The 17,964-nt window shown below is 41.6% G+C and overlaps 1 protein-coding gene across 1 annotated transcript in view; it reads left to right on the forward strand.

Annotated features, from left to right (window-relative positions):
- Positions 1–17,964, forward strand: part of LOC126108247 (protein shuttle craft) — a 276,697-nt gene that overhangs the window by 165,682 nt on the left and 93,051 nt on the right. Inside the window, exons 13-14 of the mRNA XM_049913476.1 lie at positions 4,652–4,805; positions 15,406–15,605. Coding sequence (XP_049769433.1) covers positions 4,652–4,805; positions 15,406–15,605 — 354 coding nt within the window. The remainder of the gene's footprint in view (positions 1–4,651; positions 4,806–15,405; positions 15,606–17,964) is intronic.

A 17,964-nucleotide genomic window follows, 5' to 3' on the forward strand; every position in this document is an offset into this window, starting at 1 on the left:
TAGTCGTGCTAATCTTGATCATAGGGGCCATTTGTTGATGCAGCAGAAACACACAGTGTTTGTAGAATCCTCTCAAGTAGTGTATTTGCTACTAGCTAGATAGGTAAGACATCTTTAATTCAGTTAAGACCTTGTTAGACATTCAGTCACAGTTTTGAATTTGCTGTTTATCATTTGATCTCAGTTCTGGACATTTCAGAGTAAATGTACGTTAATAGATTTGTAATTTTATTTCACAATCTGTGGCAGGCTCCAAACATTCCATATTGTTCACAGTAGTTACCGTACGCTCACTGTAGTCTTGCAGTGATCAGCACATAGTACATTGTAGATCAATGTCCTGAATATCAGTTTGTGGTGAGAAAATGCATTAATATATTTGTAGTTTAATCTGACAGTCTGCGGTACACCATATGGTCCTTGCGGTTCACATTGGATACCGTGCACACGTAGCATTCCCACAGCTCGGTGAATTCACATTGTAGTTTTAAGATTAATGTTCTGAATCAATGAAAAACAATGTGACAGCTTTGGTTATTCGTTTCGTTGCCCATGGTACAAACAAAAATCGAAATACACCACTGACAGAACAGTCTTTTAACATTGGCAAGGAGACAGTACACTCACACTCCAGTAGCACGACAATCATCACCCATTCTCACTCTATAGAGACTGTTATTGTTTAACTATTAATGTATCAATATGTTTCTTCAGTTGTACGATTCTCACTTACTTTAACACTGAGTACAGCAATCTACAGTTTCATACCTAACTAAAATGTCCCATTATCATGTTCATGGAAAAAAATTTTAAATAACATGTTAATAAATGAGCAAGCATGTGTCAGAGAGAAAAAAAAAAAAAAACAAACAGAAATAACAATTCCAGGCATAACAGCTCTATGATGTAAACAGAAACCAAGTTGGACAAAAAATATAAAGTTACAAAAACCATACTAAAATAAATTTTCCAGTGCAACAAGAAAAAAAACATGAAACAAGAAAAGAAGAACCACCAAGAGAAAGGAAAAAAAATTGTACTGTGTCATAGTGTTACCTTCACACACTCAGTATCACTGTGGACTGGAACAACTGAACCATCTCCTTTACCACGGGTTTGATTATCTATCATTGTGGCCAGAAATGAGGGACATCCTACCCAAGATCCTTCCCGCCCCATGTAGCCTGGCATTCCTTCACCCATCCGATCTAAACAACATCCTGGTCCATCCCTATGCTGCTCCCTCTCAGCCTCTTGCCACAGGGATCATATTTTCATCCGTTACCTTATCGTTCCTAGTTTTCTGGTTCATAGTACAGGTTGATACTCTCAAAGAAGAAATATCAACCAGCCACTGTTAATAATGCTATTTACTTGCACAAATAGTACTGTCACTGGTTTCGGAACAACAGTTTCTTCTTCAGATGGCTGTTCATGTTTTGATAAATATTTGTTGTTGTTTACATTAGTTTTCGGCTGATTATTCCCCCTAGAGGTGAAAGTTCCGCCCCGTAAGTTCCCTGGGGTGGCACAGCCCTACTGAACTGTAACTCTGTCTAGTAATTAATGAAAACAATGTGAACAAGTCTTTAAGGTAGAAGTCTCTATTGTGACAACTGACCCACCAACTCGCCCAACTTTAATCCTCTAGAAAGGTCAGGTGGTGATTGAAACAGTGGGACAAGTGTAGCAATCAGCATCCCCACAATTTTGTAGCTCCAAGTGGTCTAATCAAGTGGCAGCACTCATCCTCATCAAATTGAGGCCAGGCTACAGGTGGTATTACACAGTATTAGCTTGATGCCTTCCAGGGATGCCAAATTTTTTTGCCCAGTGTACTTATTTAACGTAATCTAGGTATTTATGGCTCTTGTTCATTTTAGTCAGTACTCCCTTTGCACTACATTCGTACATCTCATCTGCTTTAATATACTGGGTTTCAGTGTTAGTCATTCCGTATAATATAATTACCATATTTACTCGAATCTAAGCCGTACTTTTTTTCCGGTTTTTGTAATCCAAAAAAACCACCTGCGGCTTAGAATCGAGTGCAAAGTAAGCGGAAGTTCTGAAAAATGTCGGTAGGTGTCGCCACAACTAACTTCTGCCATCAAATACATGTAGCGCAACACAGGTATGCTTTGCTGGCACAAAGATAAATACTGGCGCCAAAACCTCTGTGTCGGTAAATAAATTAAAAGAAAAGGTAGAAGAATGTAAACATTATGCCATGTATTCTTTCGTGTTTGCTGCTATCTCATTTAAATCCTGTCTGCCTAATAAACTATGAAACTAGAGTGAGACAACCGCAAACACGGAAGAATATACGTATCAAGTCATGTTTACATTCCTATTATTCTTATGCTGAATAGTGATACAGCCAGAAATGAAGCACGGCAATTGACTAGATTTTTAAATCTAAGATGACTCTAATTTCTGTGCAGAATGTAATGTACTAAAGAAGCGTCTGCAAAGATTTTCAAACGGAGAAAAATTTTTGCTAAACTCTCGTTCAGAACATCTTCTATCATACGCAGTCTATTATTTGGTTCTTGTTGATCATTATCAAAGAAAGCACCAGTGTAAGTAACAACAAATAGCAGTCTCTAGCCATTGTTTCACTTATGAGACAATTCCTCTCTTTTTTTATTGTAAGCCGCGGTAGCGTGCACAAAAGCAAGCCATGCCGCGAGCGGCGACAGGTCGTAATCAATCATTATTAAAATGCGACAAACAATGCACGACACAGTACAATAATGCATTTTCAGCTTAGAATGACGTAAACACCTATAACAAAGAGAACCGCACTTATCAGATCAAAGCAAAATAAGTAATTGATTCAAACCAGACGAAGCACGTGAAAAAGGACGGACGGAGCACCTGACACATAGCAATAGCTACTTGGTAAAGCTTAACTGTTAAGCGTACTACTCGAACCAAACTACTGTAGCTGTATCTTCATCCATTCGACTTCAGTTGTGTTTCACGTTACAATGGACCAATACTTTTTTATTTATTTATTTATTTTTTTTTTTTATTTTTATTTATTTATTTATTTATTTATTATTTGGAGGGTTGGCCTAAAACTTTTCTCTCGCCTTGAATTTCGAGTCTAAAATTTCAGGAGCGGCTTAGATTCGGGAAAATTTTTTTTTCCTTGATTTCGAGCCTAATTTGTCAGGTGCAGCTTAGATTCGAGTGCAGCTTAGATTTGAGTAAATAAGGTAAACACTTTTGAGCATGTACATCTCGAATAATTTGTTGTGGCCATGTTGGCTACATTTGGAAACCAGGACTGTGTGATGTGCATATAGTGGGTTGGTGCATAAGTTTGTAGCGTTTTTCCATAAGTTTAGTAAACATGAGAGATACACATGACAGGGACTTAAGTCACCAATAATATTGTCCGCTTAACTATTTACAAGAGTCTGCCAACAGTGGAGTAACTTTTCAGTTCTGCAACTGTAGAAATCTTTTTGAGGTGAAGTAGTAGTAGACCCATGTTCAGAGTGTATTTTCATCCGGAGAGGAAGCCCCTTGAAGTTTGTTTGATAGAGAGTGTAAAAGGCGACAGTCTGACAGCATAATATCAGGTGAATAAGGTGAGTGCAAAATGACTTCCCAACCCAACTCCTGTATGTAGTTTTTTGTCAGTCTGGCAGATTACGGGTGGGCTTTATCGCAGAGTAGCATCACGTCATGCAATCTTCCTGGTCATTGTTCTTGAATTGCATCTGTAAGATGTCTCAGTTGTCAACAATAAATGCCAGCAGTGATGGTTACACCTGGGGGAAACAATTCGTAGTACACTACACCATCGCTGTTCCGTCAGGTGCATAACATTGTGTCTTGTGGATGTCCACGGCTCTTTGTACAGGGAGTTGCTGCTTTGTTTGGGCTCAGTCATTCCTTTCTTGTCCTTATTTTGACACACAGATACCCTTTCTCATCACCAGTAATGATATTGGGTAGGAATGATCAGCATTGTTGACGACCCAATTCTTCATGAATAAGCAGAAAAGCACATATGGCCGCTTGCTGATTTCTGCGATTTTGGCTTAGAACATGAAATAGCCATAAACCCTATTTTTGAACCTTCCACATTGCGTGCAAATGTCATAAGATGTGACATGATTGTGAAATGATCACACTTCATCACATTTGCCCTTTCTCGAGTACACTGACATGGATCATTGTGAATTAATATGTTTAAACGAATGTCATCAAACCCTGAAGGTCGTCCTGAATGTGGAGAGTCATTAATATCAAAATGATCTTCTTTAAAGCAAGAAAACCATTTTCTTTCCTTACTCTGTCCAACATCATTATTCCCATACATGTCCTGTGTTAAGTTAGTTTCGCATTTTACTTTTAAGTAACAATTTTTTGTATGTATGAATGCCTGAAGATGAGTAGAACACGCTCAGCATGCGTGTTTAATTTAACATGAATAAAAGTGACTGGAAGCAGAGAAATACAATTAAGTAATTACATCTCGAATAGTTTACTGTTGTCCTGGATAATATAATGCAACTTAAGACTTTTTACTGCAATATTAAAATGACTTTTTAAAATTTGTTTTTGTAAATTTTAAGGGCCGGCCATCATATTCCACCCGGAAACTGAGAGAGTCGTGTGTTTCTGTTCGCAGAAGCGCGCCTGCGGCAAGCACAAGTGCGGGCAGGAGTGCTGTATCGAGCAGGACCACACGTGCCCGCTGGTGTGCAACCACGTGCTGAGCTGCGGCAAGCACCGCTGCGAGGAGCTGTGCCACCGCGGCAACTGCAAGCCCTGCCTGCAGTCCAGTGAGTAGCCTCGGGTTGTTCAGGGAGTGGAGGTTAGGGTTTCTCAGTAGGTTGGGTGTCACCTCCAATGGACAGGCATTGACAGAAGTGGCACTAACCTTAAGCACACGCTGGCGAAGTATGTTCGGACAGGGGATCATGTTCTGTTTTACTGACCTGGGCAGGCAGTCTTAGTAGTAACCTCAGACTTTTTGCAGATGATGTAGTTATCAGTGAGAGCTGTCTGAAAAGTTTGCAGCCTCACCTAGAGATGACAGCACTACTCGCACGATTTCCCCCCGCCCCTCACGGTATGGGATCCTTACCAGGTAGGCTTGACGGAGGACATTGAAAAAGTGCAAAGAAGGGCAGCCCGTTTCGTGTTATCGCACCACAGGGGTGAGAGGGGAGAGGGTTTTGGAGCGTATACTGTATTCAAACATTATGAATCACCTCAAAGGGAATGATCTATTGATACGTAATCAGCATGGCTTCAAAAAACATCATTCATGTGCAACGCAGCTGGCTCTTTATTCGCACGAAGTAATGGCCGCTATCGACAGGGGATCACAAGTTGATTCCGTGTTTCTGGATTTCCGGAAGGCTTTTGACACCATTCCTCACAAGCGACTTCTAATCAAGCTGCGGGCCTATGGGGTATCGTCTCAGTTGTGTGACTGGATTCGTGATTTCCTGTCAGGAAGGTCGCAGTTCGTAGTAATAGACGGCAAATCGTCGAGTAAAACTGAAGTGATATCGAGTGTTCCCCAGGAAAGCGTCCTGGGACCTCTGCTGTTCCTGCTCTATATAAATGACCTGGGTGACAACCTGAGCAGTTCTGTTAAGTTGTTTGCAGATGATGCTGTAATTTACCGTCTAGTAAGGTCATCCGAAGACCAGTATCACTTGCAAAGCGATTTAGAAAGGATTGCCGTATGGTGTGGTAGGTGGCAGTTGACGCTAAATAATGAAAAGTGTGAGGTGATCCACGTGAGTTCCAAAAGAAATCCATTGGAATTCGATTACTCGATAAATAGTACAATTCTCAAGGCTGTCAATTCAACTAAGTACCTGGGTGTTAAAATTACGAACAACTTCAGTTGGAAAGACCACATAGATAATATTGTGGGGAAGGCGAGCCAAAGGTTGCGTCTCATTGGCACTTCACACTTAGAAGATGCAACAAGTCCACTAAAGAGACAGCTTACACTACACTCATAAGTCCTCTGTTAGAATATTGCTGTGCGGTGTGGGATCTTTACCAGGTGGGATTGACGGAGGACATCGAAAGGGTGCAAAAAAGGGCAGCTCGTTTTGTATTATCACTTAATAGGGGAGAGAGTGTGGCAGATATGATACGCGAGTTGGGATGGAAGTCATTCAAGCAAAGACGTTTTTCGCCGCGACGAGATCTATTTACGAAATTTCAGTCACCAACTTTCTCTTCCGAATGCGAAAATATTTTGTTGAGCCCAACCTACATAGGTAGGAATGATCATCAAAATAAAATAAGAGAAGTCAGAGCTCGAATAGAAAGGTTTAGGTGTTCGTTTTCCCCTCAAGCCATTCGAGAGTGGGATGTTAGAGAAGTAGTATGAAAATGGTTCGATGAACTCTCTGCCAGGCACTTGCAGAGTAATGATGTAGATGTAGATAAAACTGCAAGTCATTCCAGCCAGCAGACTGTAGGCAGTTGTTTGAAGTTGTGGTGTGTGTGATGTTGAAAATGGAAAAATCAAGTGTCATGCAGTGATTAAATTCTTGATAAAAGAAGTTTTAACATTGACCAAAATTCGTTTGCAGCTTGTAAATTTGTGTGGAGGCTCTTCACCTTCAATTTCACTAAAAAGAAATGTGTGGCCGAGTTTAAACGTGGCTGTCGAGGACAATCCGCGCAAAGGATGTCCAAACAATGCAAGCAGATCAAAAATTGTCAGCAAAGTGCAAGTGATTTTGGAAGATCGACATATAAAGATGCGTGAAATTGCTGTTGCTATAGACATATCAAAGGAACGTGTTGGCCACATCTTGCACTATCTTTGAGCAAGATAGGTGCCACGTTTGCTCACTGCGATCACTAATAAGTTCACACAACACTTTCTGAAAAGTGCTTGGCACTTTTTTAAGAAAACCAGAAGTAACTCTTTGTGTTGATACGTGATAGTGGATGAAACATGGATTTAATGCTACACTCCCGAATCCAAGCAGTACTCTATGCAGCGGATAGCAGCCAGTTCTTCAGCAGCAAAGGAGGCAAGGGCAGTGCCATCGGTGGGGAAGATCGTGGCATCAGTGTTTTGGGATGTGGATGGTCCATTGTTGTTAAACTGTCCTGAAAAAGGTAAAATCGTAATGGAAGAATATTGTTCTCAACTTCTAACAAAACTAAATGCAAGCATTCATGAAAACAGACCTGACATAAAGAAGAAGAAAAATTATCTTCCATTAGAACAATGCACCTGTCAACAAAAGCTCTCGGCAATGGGAAAACTGAGGAATTTCCACTATGAAGTGCTGGAACACCCACCCTATCCTCCAGATTTTTCTGCCAGGGACCTCCGTCTATCCTCAGAACAGAAGAAATTCCTTGTGGGTCAGTGTTTTTCTTTCCAGTCAAGAAGCCATTGCAGCTGTGGGTGGGTACTTGGCACCACTTCTGGAGGAACGCTACAGAGAGGGGATCTACATCTATACTCTGCAAACCATCATGAGGTGCATGGCAGAGGGTATATCCCACCCTACCAGTTATTGGACTTTCTTCCCATTCCAACCACGTGTGGAGTGCAGGGAGAATTATTCTACGAATGCCTCTGTGGATACAGTAATTATTTTATTACATAGGGGGTTGTAGTAAATTCATAGAGTATTCATTCAAGGTCAGTTCTTGAAACTTGTGATTTTCTTAGGATATTTCACGTCTGTCTTCAAGAGTCTCCCTGTTCAGTTCCTTCAGTATCTCGGTGACACTCTCCCATGGATCATAAAAACCTGTGACAATTTGTGCTTCCCTTCTCTGTGTACATTCGATATCCCCTGTTAGTCCTATCTGGTATGGGTCCCACACACTTGAGCAACATTGTAGAACGGGTCTAATGAGTGATTTGTCAGCAATTGTAACCAATCTCTTTCGTAGACTGACTGCCCTTCCCCTCTATTGCACCAATAAACTGAAGTCTACCACATGCTTTACCCACAACTGAACCTATGTGATCATTCCATTCCATTTCATATCCCTACAAAGTGTTACACTCAGGTATTTGCACGAGTTGGCCGATTCCAGCAGTGACTCATTAGTATTATAGTCATATGACACTACACTTTTTTTGGTTTTGTGAAGTGTAAAATTTCACATTTCTGAACATTTAGTGCAAGTTGTCAATCTCTGCACTATGTTGAAATCTTGTCAGGAGTTGATTAAATATTTATGCAGCTTCTCTCAGATAGTACTTCATTATAGGTAATTGCATCATCTTCAAAAAGCCTGATTTTACTATTAATGTACATCATGAACAGCAATGAACCCAACACACTTCCCTGGGGCTGAAGTTGCTTCTCCATCTGACAGTGGCTCTCATCCAGGATAACATGCTGTCGTCAGTACAAAAAGTCCTCAGCTCTGTCACAAATTTCACTTGATACCCCCTATGATCATACTTTTGACAGTAAGCATAGGTGTGGTACTGAGTCAGTTGCTTTTGGGAAATCGAGAAATACTGCATCTACCTGGTCGCCTTGATCCCTAGCTTTCAGTATGTCATGCTAGAAAAGTGAGAGTTGCATTTCACATGATTGATGTTTTCAGAATCTATGCTGGTTGGCATTGAGGAGGTCATTCTGTTGAAGATACCTCATTATGCTTGAGCTCTGAATATGTTCTAAGATTCTCCAACAAATTGGTATCAGGGATATTGGATGGTAGTTATGTGGATCAACTTCTGCTACCCTAGATCGGCTGTGATGATCTGTGCTCTCTCTCTCAAAAAAAAAAAAAAAATTTTTTTTTTTTTTTTTTTTTTTTTTTTTAGTTGGGCACAGTTCATTGCTTGAGGGATCTACGATAAATTATAGTTAGAAGATGGGCTAGGGGCTAACTCAGCTGCAAATTCACTATAAAATCTGATAGGGATTCCATAGGGCCACAATGTTTTCAGCTGTTTCTCAACACATCTGACACTAATACTCATTTTGTTCATCTTTCCAATGGAATGAGGATTAAATTGGGGCAATTTTCATGGGTTTCCCTTTGGAAAAAATTGAGTTAAGCATTTCAGGTTTTTCTTTGTTTCCCTCACTTTCAGTTCGTGTCTCATTCATTACATTCAATCAGAATGTCTTTGGGTTCTGTGAAAGGTCACGTGACAATATTCTGCTGTGGTAGTCATTGAAGGCATCCCGCATGGCTCTCTTGACAGCCAAACACGTTTCATTCAGCATTTCTGTGTCTATAGTTCTGTACTTTGTTTTACACGTATTACGGAGTAGTCAGTGTGACAATGGCATTGGAACACTACTCCTGTATAATGGAGTACTGTATCTGGAGAAATATCCATGTATTTTAATTAGCATATGGCATCTAAGTATGAGGGTTGAAAGAAAAGTAACGCCTCCACCTCCATTAATTGGGTTTGAATGGGAATATTTTAATAAATGAAATGCAGAAATAATCCTTAGAATGTGATCTTTAATTACCAATATTCACTTTTCTACATAACCAATTGGATACATTTCTGCCAACGGTGAACAACTTTTCTGAAGCTGTCATGGAAGAAGTCGGCACTCTGTTTCCACAACCACAGTCTTCACAGTTCTCTCAACGTCTTCATCATCAGAAGCAAAATGATGTCCCTGCAGATCATCTTTCATTATTGGGGACAGATGGAAGTCGGACAGTGCTAAATCTGGACTGTATGGAAGATGCCTTACTGTGGTGAGATTGTCTCTGAAGTTCTGGTGCAGTGGCACCCATCTGTTGTGGGACCCACGCACAGATCTTCTGATAGCCGAGCAAAACAATAATGTGATCGACACGTTCTTGTGAAATGCCGATTGTGCTCGCAATTTCTATTTGCGGGATACTACAATCGTCCTGAATCGATCCGTCAGCATTTTGTTTGTGAAACTCGGTGGTTGCTGTCACAGGACATCCAGCTCTTTGTTTGTCACGCAGGTCAGGTGTTCCCGCCTCAACATCTTTAAACTTACTCGCCCAGTGACGCACAGTACTCGCTTCGACGCACATCACCATAAACTGCTTTCATTCTCCGATGACTCTCCTTTGGGGTGACACCTTCTGCTGTCAGGGATTCAATGACTGCACGTTGCGTAAATCGCATTGGCCGACCGTCTGCGCAGGGTTCCGTACTTTACACTGTAACAACACAACTGTTCAATGCTGAGGCTTCCTGCCAACTGGAGCTGTAGAGAAGAGGATACGGAACAAGCCAGTACGTGCCACATACCAATGCTACCAACTGTTGTAGAGTTATGAAGGTGGAGGTATTACTTTTCAGTCAACCCTCATACATTTCATTGTTGAGTTACAGTACATTAAATTATTACCAATCACATACAAACATCTAATGGTTGTGTAAATTAGATGGAATTTTTGGGTTGCCATCGGTAATTCCTCATAGCTCCCTCTGTATGTCCTGGCACTAGCTTCTTCCCTGTTGTGTTGGATAGTCTGCCTCAGTGCAACGGTGTCACATTTTGGCGTTCCCCATTTGAAAAGTAAATCTGCAAGTTGTCCGTATCTGCTCTCATTAGGTTGAGAGTTGACCATATCTTGTAGTGTTGGTGAAAATGATGGACAGCCTCAGTATTACAGGATAATGGTTGGCATGGTGCTGGTCATTTTGGAGCTATTCTCTCCTCCAATAATTGACACTAATCCCAATGAGGTTATTTGCAAGTGCAAGAGGGGGATGCCTTGAACGTAGCCTGTTGATTCTGAAATCAGGAATATCAGAAGTCCAGAGTTTGCTAGGATCTTGTTGCATTCTCTGATCGAGGCATCTTTCTTTCGCAGATTTTGAAGTGGTTCGTGGCTCGGGACAGGTGAGATTAGACCTAATTTTTCGCAAAATGATATTTGTAGTATTATCGGCTCACTGATGTTCAATGAGTCATCACAGTGACATGTGTGTTTATGTAGAATGACAGATACAGTCGTCACTGTGCATTTGCCTTATTGTGCAGTACTTAGAAATGTACTGCACTAACGATGGCTCTATTTTTAGTCCAGTTGTTAACACTTTGCCATCCGCGTGTCCCGTACAAATTTATTCGCTTGGCACCGGCAGCGCTAATTCGGATTACTCAACTTGTCGTCGGCTGCCTGTCACCTTACTGTTGATGACAAGCTTCAAACACATTGACTTTTGCGCACTTTAATTTTCCGGAAATCCTTTATTTTGCTGTATCGTTCCTCAAACTCTAGTTTTCTTTTCAAGTAACTTCTCTTGCGAGTTCTACTCTGTTATAATAATTATCCATGCAGAGGTGAAGCCGAAGGTGTCAATAGTTCCAGCACTGTTTTTGCTAAAGGCTGTTCAGCAACAGAATATATCTTGAATGAGGAAATGTATCCTGTACTCGAATCGTACAACATCTGAATGAGTATGCCATATTTCGTAATTTTTGACAGATTGTAAACTTTAAATTTTAACCATCCACGTCACAGTACCATTCCTTCATCAGTTGAGATGTTTTGACTTAGATTAAACATTTATTTAAACTTTTTGGAAAAACAATCAATTACGAATTGCATTGTGACAAGCAGGTCAGCATTATCCAGTTTATAGTTGCTGTCAGAAAAATGTAAAAATTATAATATTTGTCTGAATCGGTTGCGGGACATCATTTTGCGAAATATCGGATTCGTAGACCAATAATCATTGATCCTTGCTTTTCTTACAGTTCTCATAAGGATAGCAAGCCCAAACCATTTTCTAAGTTCGGGTCCTGTATCGTCGACAAATTTGGCGTTTTTTTTTTTAATCCAGTTTCCTTCTATTGCAATTTTGACTGTAGTACTTTTTGGTTTCATTGTTAATATATTCAAATAGATCATTCCCAATATATAATTGTACGATATCCTTGACACTATTTGTATCTTTGGGAAATATGTTTGGACCCGGGAATCCTTCAAATTTATTATTGGTCCTCAGTAAATCAAAGTCTGACCACTGTGTACTTTCATTTTTTTTATATCTAATGTCTTCTTCCCATTCGGCCAAGCCGTCCAGAATTTCAGACAAGAGATCTGCGCATTCATCGTAAATAATCCTATTGTCTCTCTCATCCGCCATGATGAAAGGGCACAAGTACGTATAAAAACAAACACTTGTTGACGTGTGTAACTTATTGTTACCTAAACAAAACACCAACAGAATGCAAAAGATACCAACATGTTGTCGCCGGACGGAATGGTGTTAATAGGGGCAGCAGCTGTGTCTGCCTTAAAATTGACCAGAAATACTCAACTTGTGAGCTTGTAATTCGGCAGCGGCAACGATCACGGTGAAAAATGTGTTGTAAATATGGGTGGGTACAGCACTATCTACAACCAATAATGCAGTCAAAACGCTTCCATAAATGTCACTCCGTCACAGAATTAGTTATGGGCAAGGCGTGTTTTAGTTACATAATTAAGTCTCTCTTTCCAGATATGCACATACTGCACCTTTCAATTATACAACAATACTCACTGTGCAGTATGATCTAACCAACCAACCACAGTCTCACTCAGATGAACAATGCGTGTCGCTCTTTAATATAAAAGTTAATCAGCAATCATTGTTAACTGTTCTACTTCACTGTCCATCATCTTATTCGCAACAACACATCATTGTACCATTACATTATCATTCCTTCATCAATTGAGATGTTTTGACTTGGATTAAACTTTTCTTTAAACTTTACAAATCCAGATTTCGGCTAGTGCCTAGCCATTATCAATGCACTATTTTTTTAACCCCCTTGCATATTAGTTCCCTGTTGTTCAGGTGTCAGTCACCATTCTTTGAATACTCGAGAAACTGTGACTGATTCCCAAACAACAGGGAACCAGCATGCATAGAGATTTAAAAAATGGTGCATTGATAATAGCTAGGCACTAGCTGAAATCTAGATTTTCATAATAAAACCTGAAAAAAAATAAATAAATAAAAAAAAACTGATTGCTGCGCACTCTCATTCATAAATTTCTTTGTATTTCTTCACTTTCCAGTCTGGTCACATCACTACCCATCATACAAGTGTATAGACTGTTTCATGTTGGAACATTTTGCTGTCCTGACAAATTGTCACCACCTGACACACTCCATGCCTGGCTTGTATGTCCTTCACTGACATCTCCCAGCAAAAGCTCGTAATGGTAACATCGACCATCTTAAACGTCAGTCGAGGCTAACATTAAACCTCTGTGAGGAATTTTTGAGAAAGTTGTGACCATGAGATAACCTAATGGGAACAGAACAATCGGAATGGGCTTTGTTGTTTCCGAAACACTCCAGCAGAGTATAACCAACAGTAAAGAGGTGGGTCAGGAACAGACGTTCTCCCAGCACAAGAGCAAGTTGTAGTATTACATATTAATATCGGTCCCCATCCTAATTAGGCATTATTGCATCAAGCAGTATAATAAAGCAGAAAGCAGTGCTAAGGCTAATGGCCAGTGAGATAGCAAACAGTAACATATGCCCCTCAACAACAGCACTTTAAACGAACTAGATGCAGCAGTTTATAGAACCAATCATCAACGCACATGAAACTAATAGCAATACTAAACAGGGAAGAGCACAAAATCTTTCTGACTTAAATCATAAACTTTAATTCTGTATTGCAATTAAATAAGGTAAATTAAAAATTTACTAACAGTTAGATTTTTGGGTGTCACAGGATCACACAAATAATTGTACCCTACCAATTCTGCGCCGTGAAGTAAAATGAAGAGACCAATCCCCCACTGAACCTAAGTCCCGTATCTCAGATATACCGGGTGATCAAAAAGTAAGTATAAATTTGAAAACTTAATAAGCCACAGAATAATATAGATAGAGAGGTAAAAATTGACACACAAGCTTGGAATGACATGGGGTTTTATTAGAACAAAAAAACAAAGTTCACAAAATGTCCGACAGATGGCACTGGACACCAAAACATCAGTGACTGCACATGACAATTGTGTATAAAAGGAGCTGTAATGAGAGAGAGAATCAGATGCACCAACAGTCACAGCATGTTGACGTTACCTGAAAAGGCACTTTAAGTGAAGTTGCATTATCAGAATGGGGAATGTGCTAGTTCAGCGTTACGATCCTATCGCCATATGAAGGGGATTTGAACTGGTAAAGGTCCGTTGACAAACGCAGCTGTGACGAGAATGATTTTGAAGTTCGAAGCCACGGGTTGTTTAGACGATAGACCCCATAGTGGCCCACCGAGCACAAGACGTAATGCTGCTGCGACAGTTCAGGAAGAAATGGAGACTGTAGCGGGTTCGTCTATGCACGGGGAAGTCAGCGCTCGTGCAGTCGCACGTCGCACCGGCATTCCATACACTACTGTCTGGTTGGCACTGAGGCGTGCCCTCCGATGCTATCCGTACAAAATCCATTGGCATTGTGAACTGTTACCTGGCGATTTAGTGAAGCGGAGGGCATTTGCGGTGTGGGCATTTCAAAAGATGGCGGAAGATGACGATTGATTAACGTGTTGTGGACCGAAGAAGCTCATTTCACGCTCCGAGGGCCTGTCAACGCCCACAACTGCAGAATTTGGGCTACCGAAAATCCTAGAACTGTCGTGGAAACTCCATTGCACGCCGAGAAAGTCACGGTATAGGTTGGATTTACCACATCTACCATTATCGGGCCTTTTTCCTTTGAGGAAATGTGTGATTCTGGTTTTGTAACTACTACCGTGACGGGTGAGAGGTACGTCAATATGTTATAGAATCGCATCATCCCCAGCCTGGCTGAGAAATACCTGCTGGAACGTACAATGTTTATGCAGGATGGCGCTCCACCCCATATTGCTAGAGGCGTGAAAGATCTCCTGCGCGCGTCGTTTGGTGACATCGTGTGCTCAGCCGCCACTTTCGTCACACTTGGCCTCCCAGGTCCCCAGACCTCAGTCCGTGCGATTATTGGCTTCGGGGTTACCCGAAGTCGCAAGTGTATCGTGATCGACCGACATCTCTAGGGATGCCGAAAGAGAACATCCGACGCCAATGCCTCACCGTAACTTCGGACGTGCTTTACAGTGCCGTTCACAACATTACTCCTCGACTACAGCTATTGTTGAGGATCGATGGTGGACATATTGAGCATTTCCTGTAAAGAACATCATCTTTGCTTTGTCTTACTTTGTTATGCTAATTATTGCTATTCTGATCAGATCGAGTGCCATCTGTCGGGCATTTTTTGAACTTTTGTATTTTTTTGGTTCTAATAAAACCCCGTGTCATTCCGAGCTCGTGTGTCAATTTGTACCTCTCTGTCTACATTATTCCGTGATTTATTGAGTTTTCAAATTTATACTGACTTTTTGATGACCCAGTATTACGAGCTGCACTGGAGCGTCTCCACATTTTGCAGGCTTCCTCTGCATTTTGCAGGCTTCGACGAGCTGACGTGCGAGTGCGGGGCGCAGGTGATCGAGCCGCCGGTCCCGTGCGGCACGCGGCGCCCGACCTGCGACCGGCCGTGCCCGCGCGAGCACCCCTGCGGCCACGCCCCGCTGCACAGCTGCCACTCCGAGCCCACCTGCCCGCCCTGCACGGTGCTCGTGCAGCGCTGGTGCTACGGTGGACACGAGGTACGTCTGGACGGGGGCAAGCAATACTGGCTGTAGGCTTCCCAGTTCTGAAGTTTGTAGCCTAGACCTTGCAGACCCTTCCCTTCTGTGATAGTCCGTTACATCATTATTTACTAGGGTTGACACCTTCAGCTATATCTATAGATCTAATCTTAACCGAGCGAGGTGGCGCCGTGGTTAGTGTAGTGGACTGACAAGACAGCCAGTCCACAGTGACGGGTAACCGAAAGGCACGCGTACACACACGCCGGCTGGCGTGAGTTCTGGAACAGGATACGTATGAATGCACTAAAGAAAAGTACGTATTGTCTGTTTACTTAACTTTAATTCATCCTTGTGGTACATCGCTATTGACGATACAAGTGAGACTCTCTCCAGATATGGTTAACGGCGCCTTGCTAGGTCGTAGCCATGGACTTAGCTGAAGGCTATTCTAACTGTCTCTCGGCAAATGAGAGAAAGGCTTCGTCAGTGTAGGCGCTCGCAAAGTCGTCGTACAACTGGGGACGAGTGCTAGTCCGTCTTTCTAGACCTGCCGTGTGGTGGTGCTAGGTCTGCAATTACTGACAGTGGCGACACGCGGGTCCGACATGTACTAATGGACCGCGGCCGATTTAAAGCTACCACCTAGCAAGTGTGGTGTCTGGCGGTGACACCACAGTTAGCACACTGGACTCGCATTCGGGAGGACGACGGTTCGATCCCGTCTCCGGCCATCCCGATTTAAGTTTTCCGTGATTTCCCTAAATCGCTTCAGGCAAATGCCGGGATGGTTCCTTTGAAAGGGCACGGCCGATTTCCTTCCCCGTCCTTCCCTCATCCGAGCTTGCGCTCCGTCTCTAATGACCTCGTTGTCGACGGGATGTTAAACACTAATATCCTTCTCCTCCTCTAATCTTATTAGCAGTTGACTTTGGTGTTATGTTTCTTTTATCTTCAGGCCCCTCTATGATATCAGGTAATCTTTTGTGTAATTGATAATTATCATTATTCATCTCGTGTTTTGTTGTTGTGGTCTTCAATCCAAAGACTGATTTGATAGAGCTCTCCAAGCTACTGTATCCTGTGCAAGCCTCTTCATCTCAGAGTAACTACTGGAACCTACATCCTTCTGAATCTGCTTAATGTATTCATTTCTAGGTCTCTCATTTGTAGAACTTTTCCCTCATTTGTCTTATCGCAAATATTTGATCTGTTGTTCCTCTGACTTGGTAAAAGCCACACTGATATTCCCCTAGTATGTCTTCTGTGCACTGCTGTATCCTTTTGTTTAATATACTTCCGAAGATCTTACAAGCTGTGCTTAGGAGTGTTACACCTCTAAAGTTTTCACATGCAGTTCTGTCCCCTTTCTATTAAATAGGGATTATTATTCCAGTTTTTCAATTATCTGACATAGTTTCTGTTTCATACATATTTGATATTAATGAGGGTAGTTCCTTTATTACTGCCTCACCACCAGTTTTTATTAACTCGAGGATTGTGCCATCTTCCCCAGGGGGCTCAATTGTTTTTTCATATTGCGCCCAGCCTGGGAGATCCCTTGTAGTGTTGGCTTTCTTGCCTCATTGGTATCATTGTCTACTTCCAGCTCCATTCTTTCCTTCTGTGCAGCTCTCTCTTCATCTGTTAGGCTGGTGCTTAGTGTATCTTTGAAATACTCTGCCCATCTTCCCACTATCTCTTCTTCTTCCCTTATCTTTTCCCATCTATACTGGAAGATGCCTTTATTTTTGGCTGGAATCAGTTCTTTATTTTACCTGCAGCATGATAAAACTTCCTTATTTGACTCTGTTCCTTTGGCTCTTCTAGTTCTCAAAATTTCTTGTTAGTCCACTGTCTTTTCTGTCTCTTGCACAGTCTGTTCTCTCTTCTCCTTAATTCTCTATATTGTTCCACATTATTTCTGGTTTCTCTCTGTAGCACTTTTGTTCTTGCCCTGTTCTTTTCCTCAGTTGCTGACCTGCAATCTTTGTCAAACCATTCCTGGGTTCTTCTGTTCCTTCTTATGCCTGTTATTTCTTCTGCAGCATCTTTAGTGGCTTTTTTTTCAATCCTGCTCCATCTTTCATGTGCTTTTACTGTGGTCTTTTCATTGCTCAACTTTCTGCTTAGTGGTTTTTTTTTTCCCCATCAGGGATTATCAGTTTGACAGTATTCCATTTCATCACCTCTCCTGTACTGTTGCCATTTGTTAGTGACAGTTTCTCTCTCTCTCAAGACTGATTTTATCACAGAGTGGTATGTGTCAACAGGTTTGGTCCTCTGCCGCTCCGTATATCCACAGCTGACAGGGAGTGGTGTGCAATCACTAAAAGATGGTCAGTCTGATTGACTACTCCATTGACTGCATACTTCC

This window comes from Schistocerca cancellata, chromosome 11, assembly GCF_023864275.1.
Source record: "Schistocerca cancellata isolate TAMUIC-IGC-003103 chromosome 11, iqSchCanc2.1, whole genome shotgun sequence".
NCBI lineage: Eukaryota > Metazoa > Arthropoda > Insecta > Orthoptera > Acrididae > Schistocerca > Schistocerca cancellata.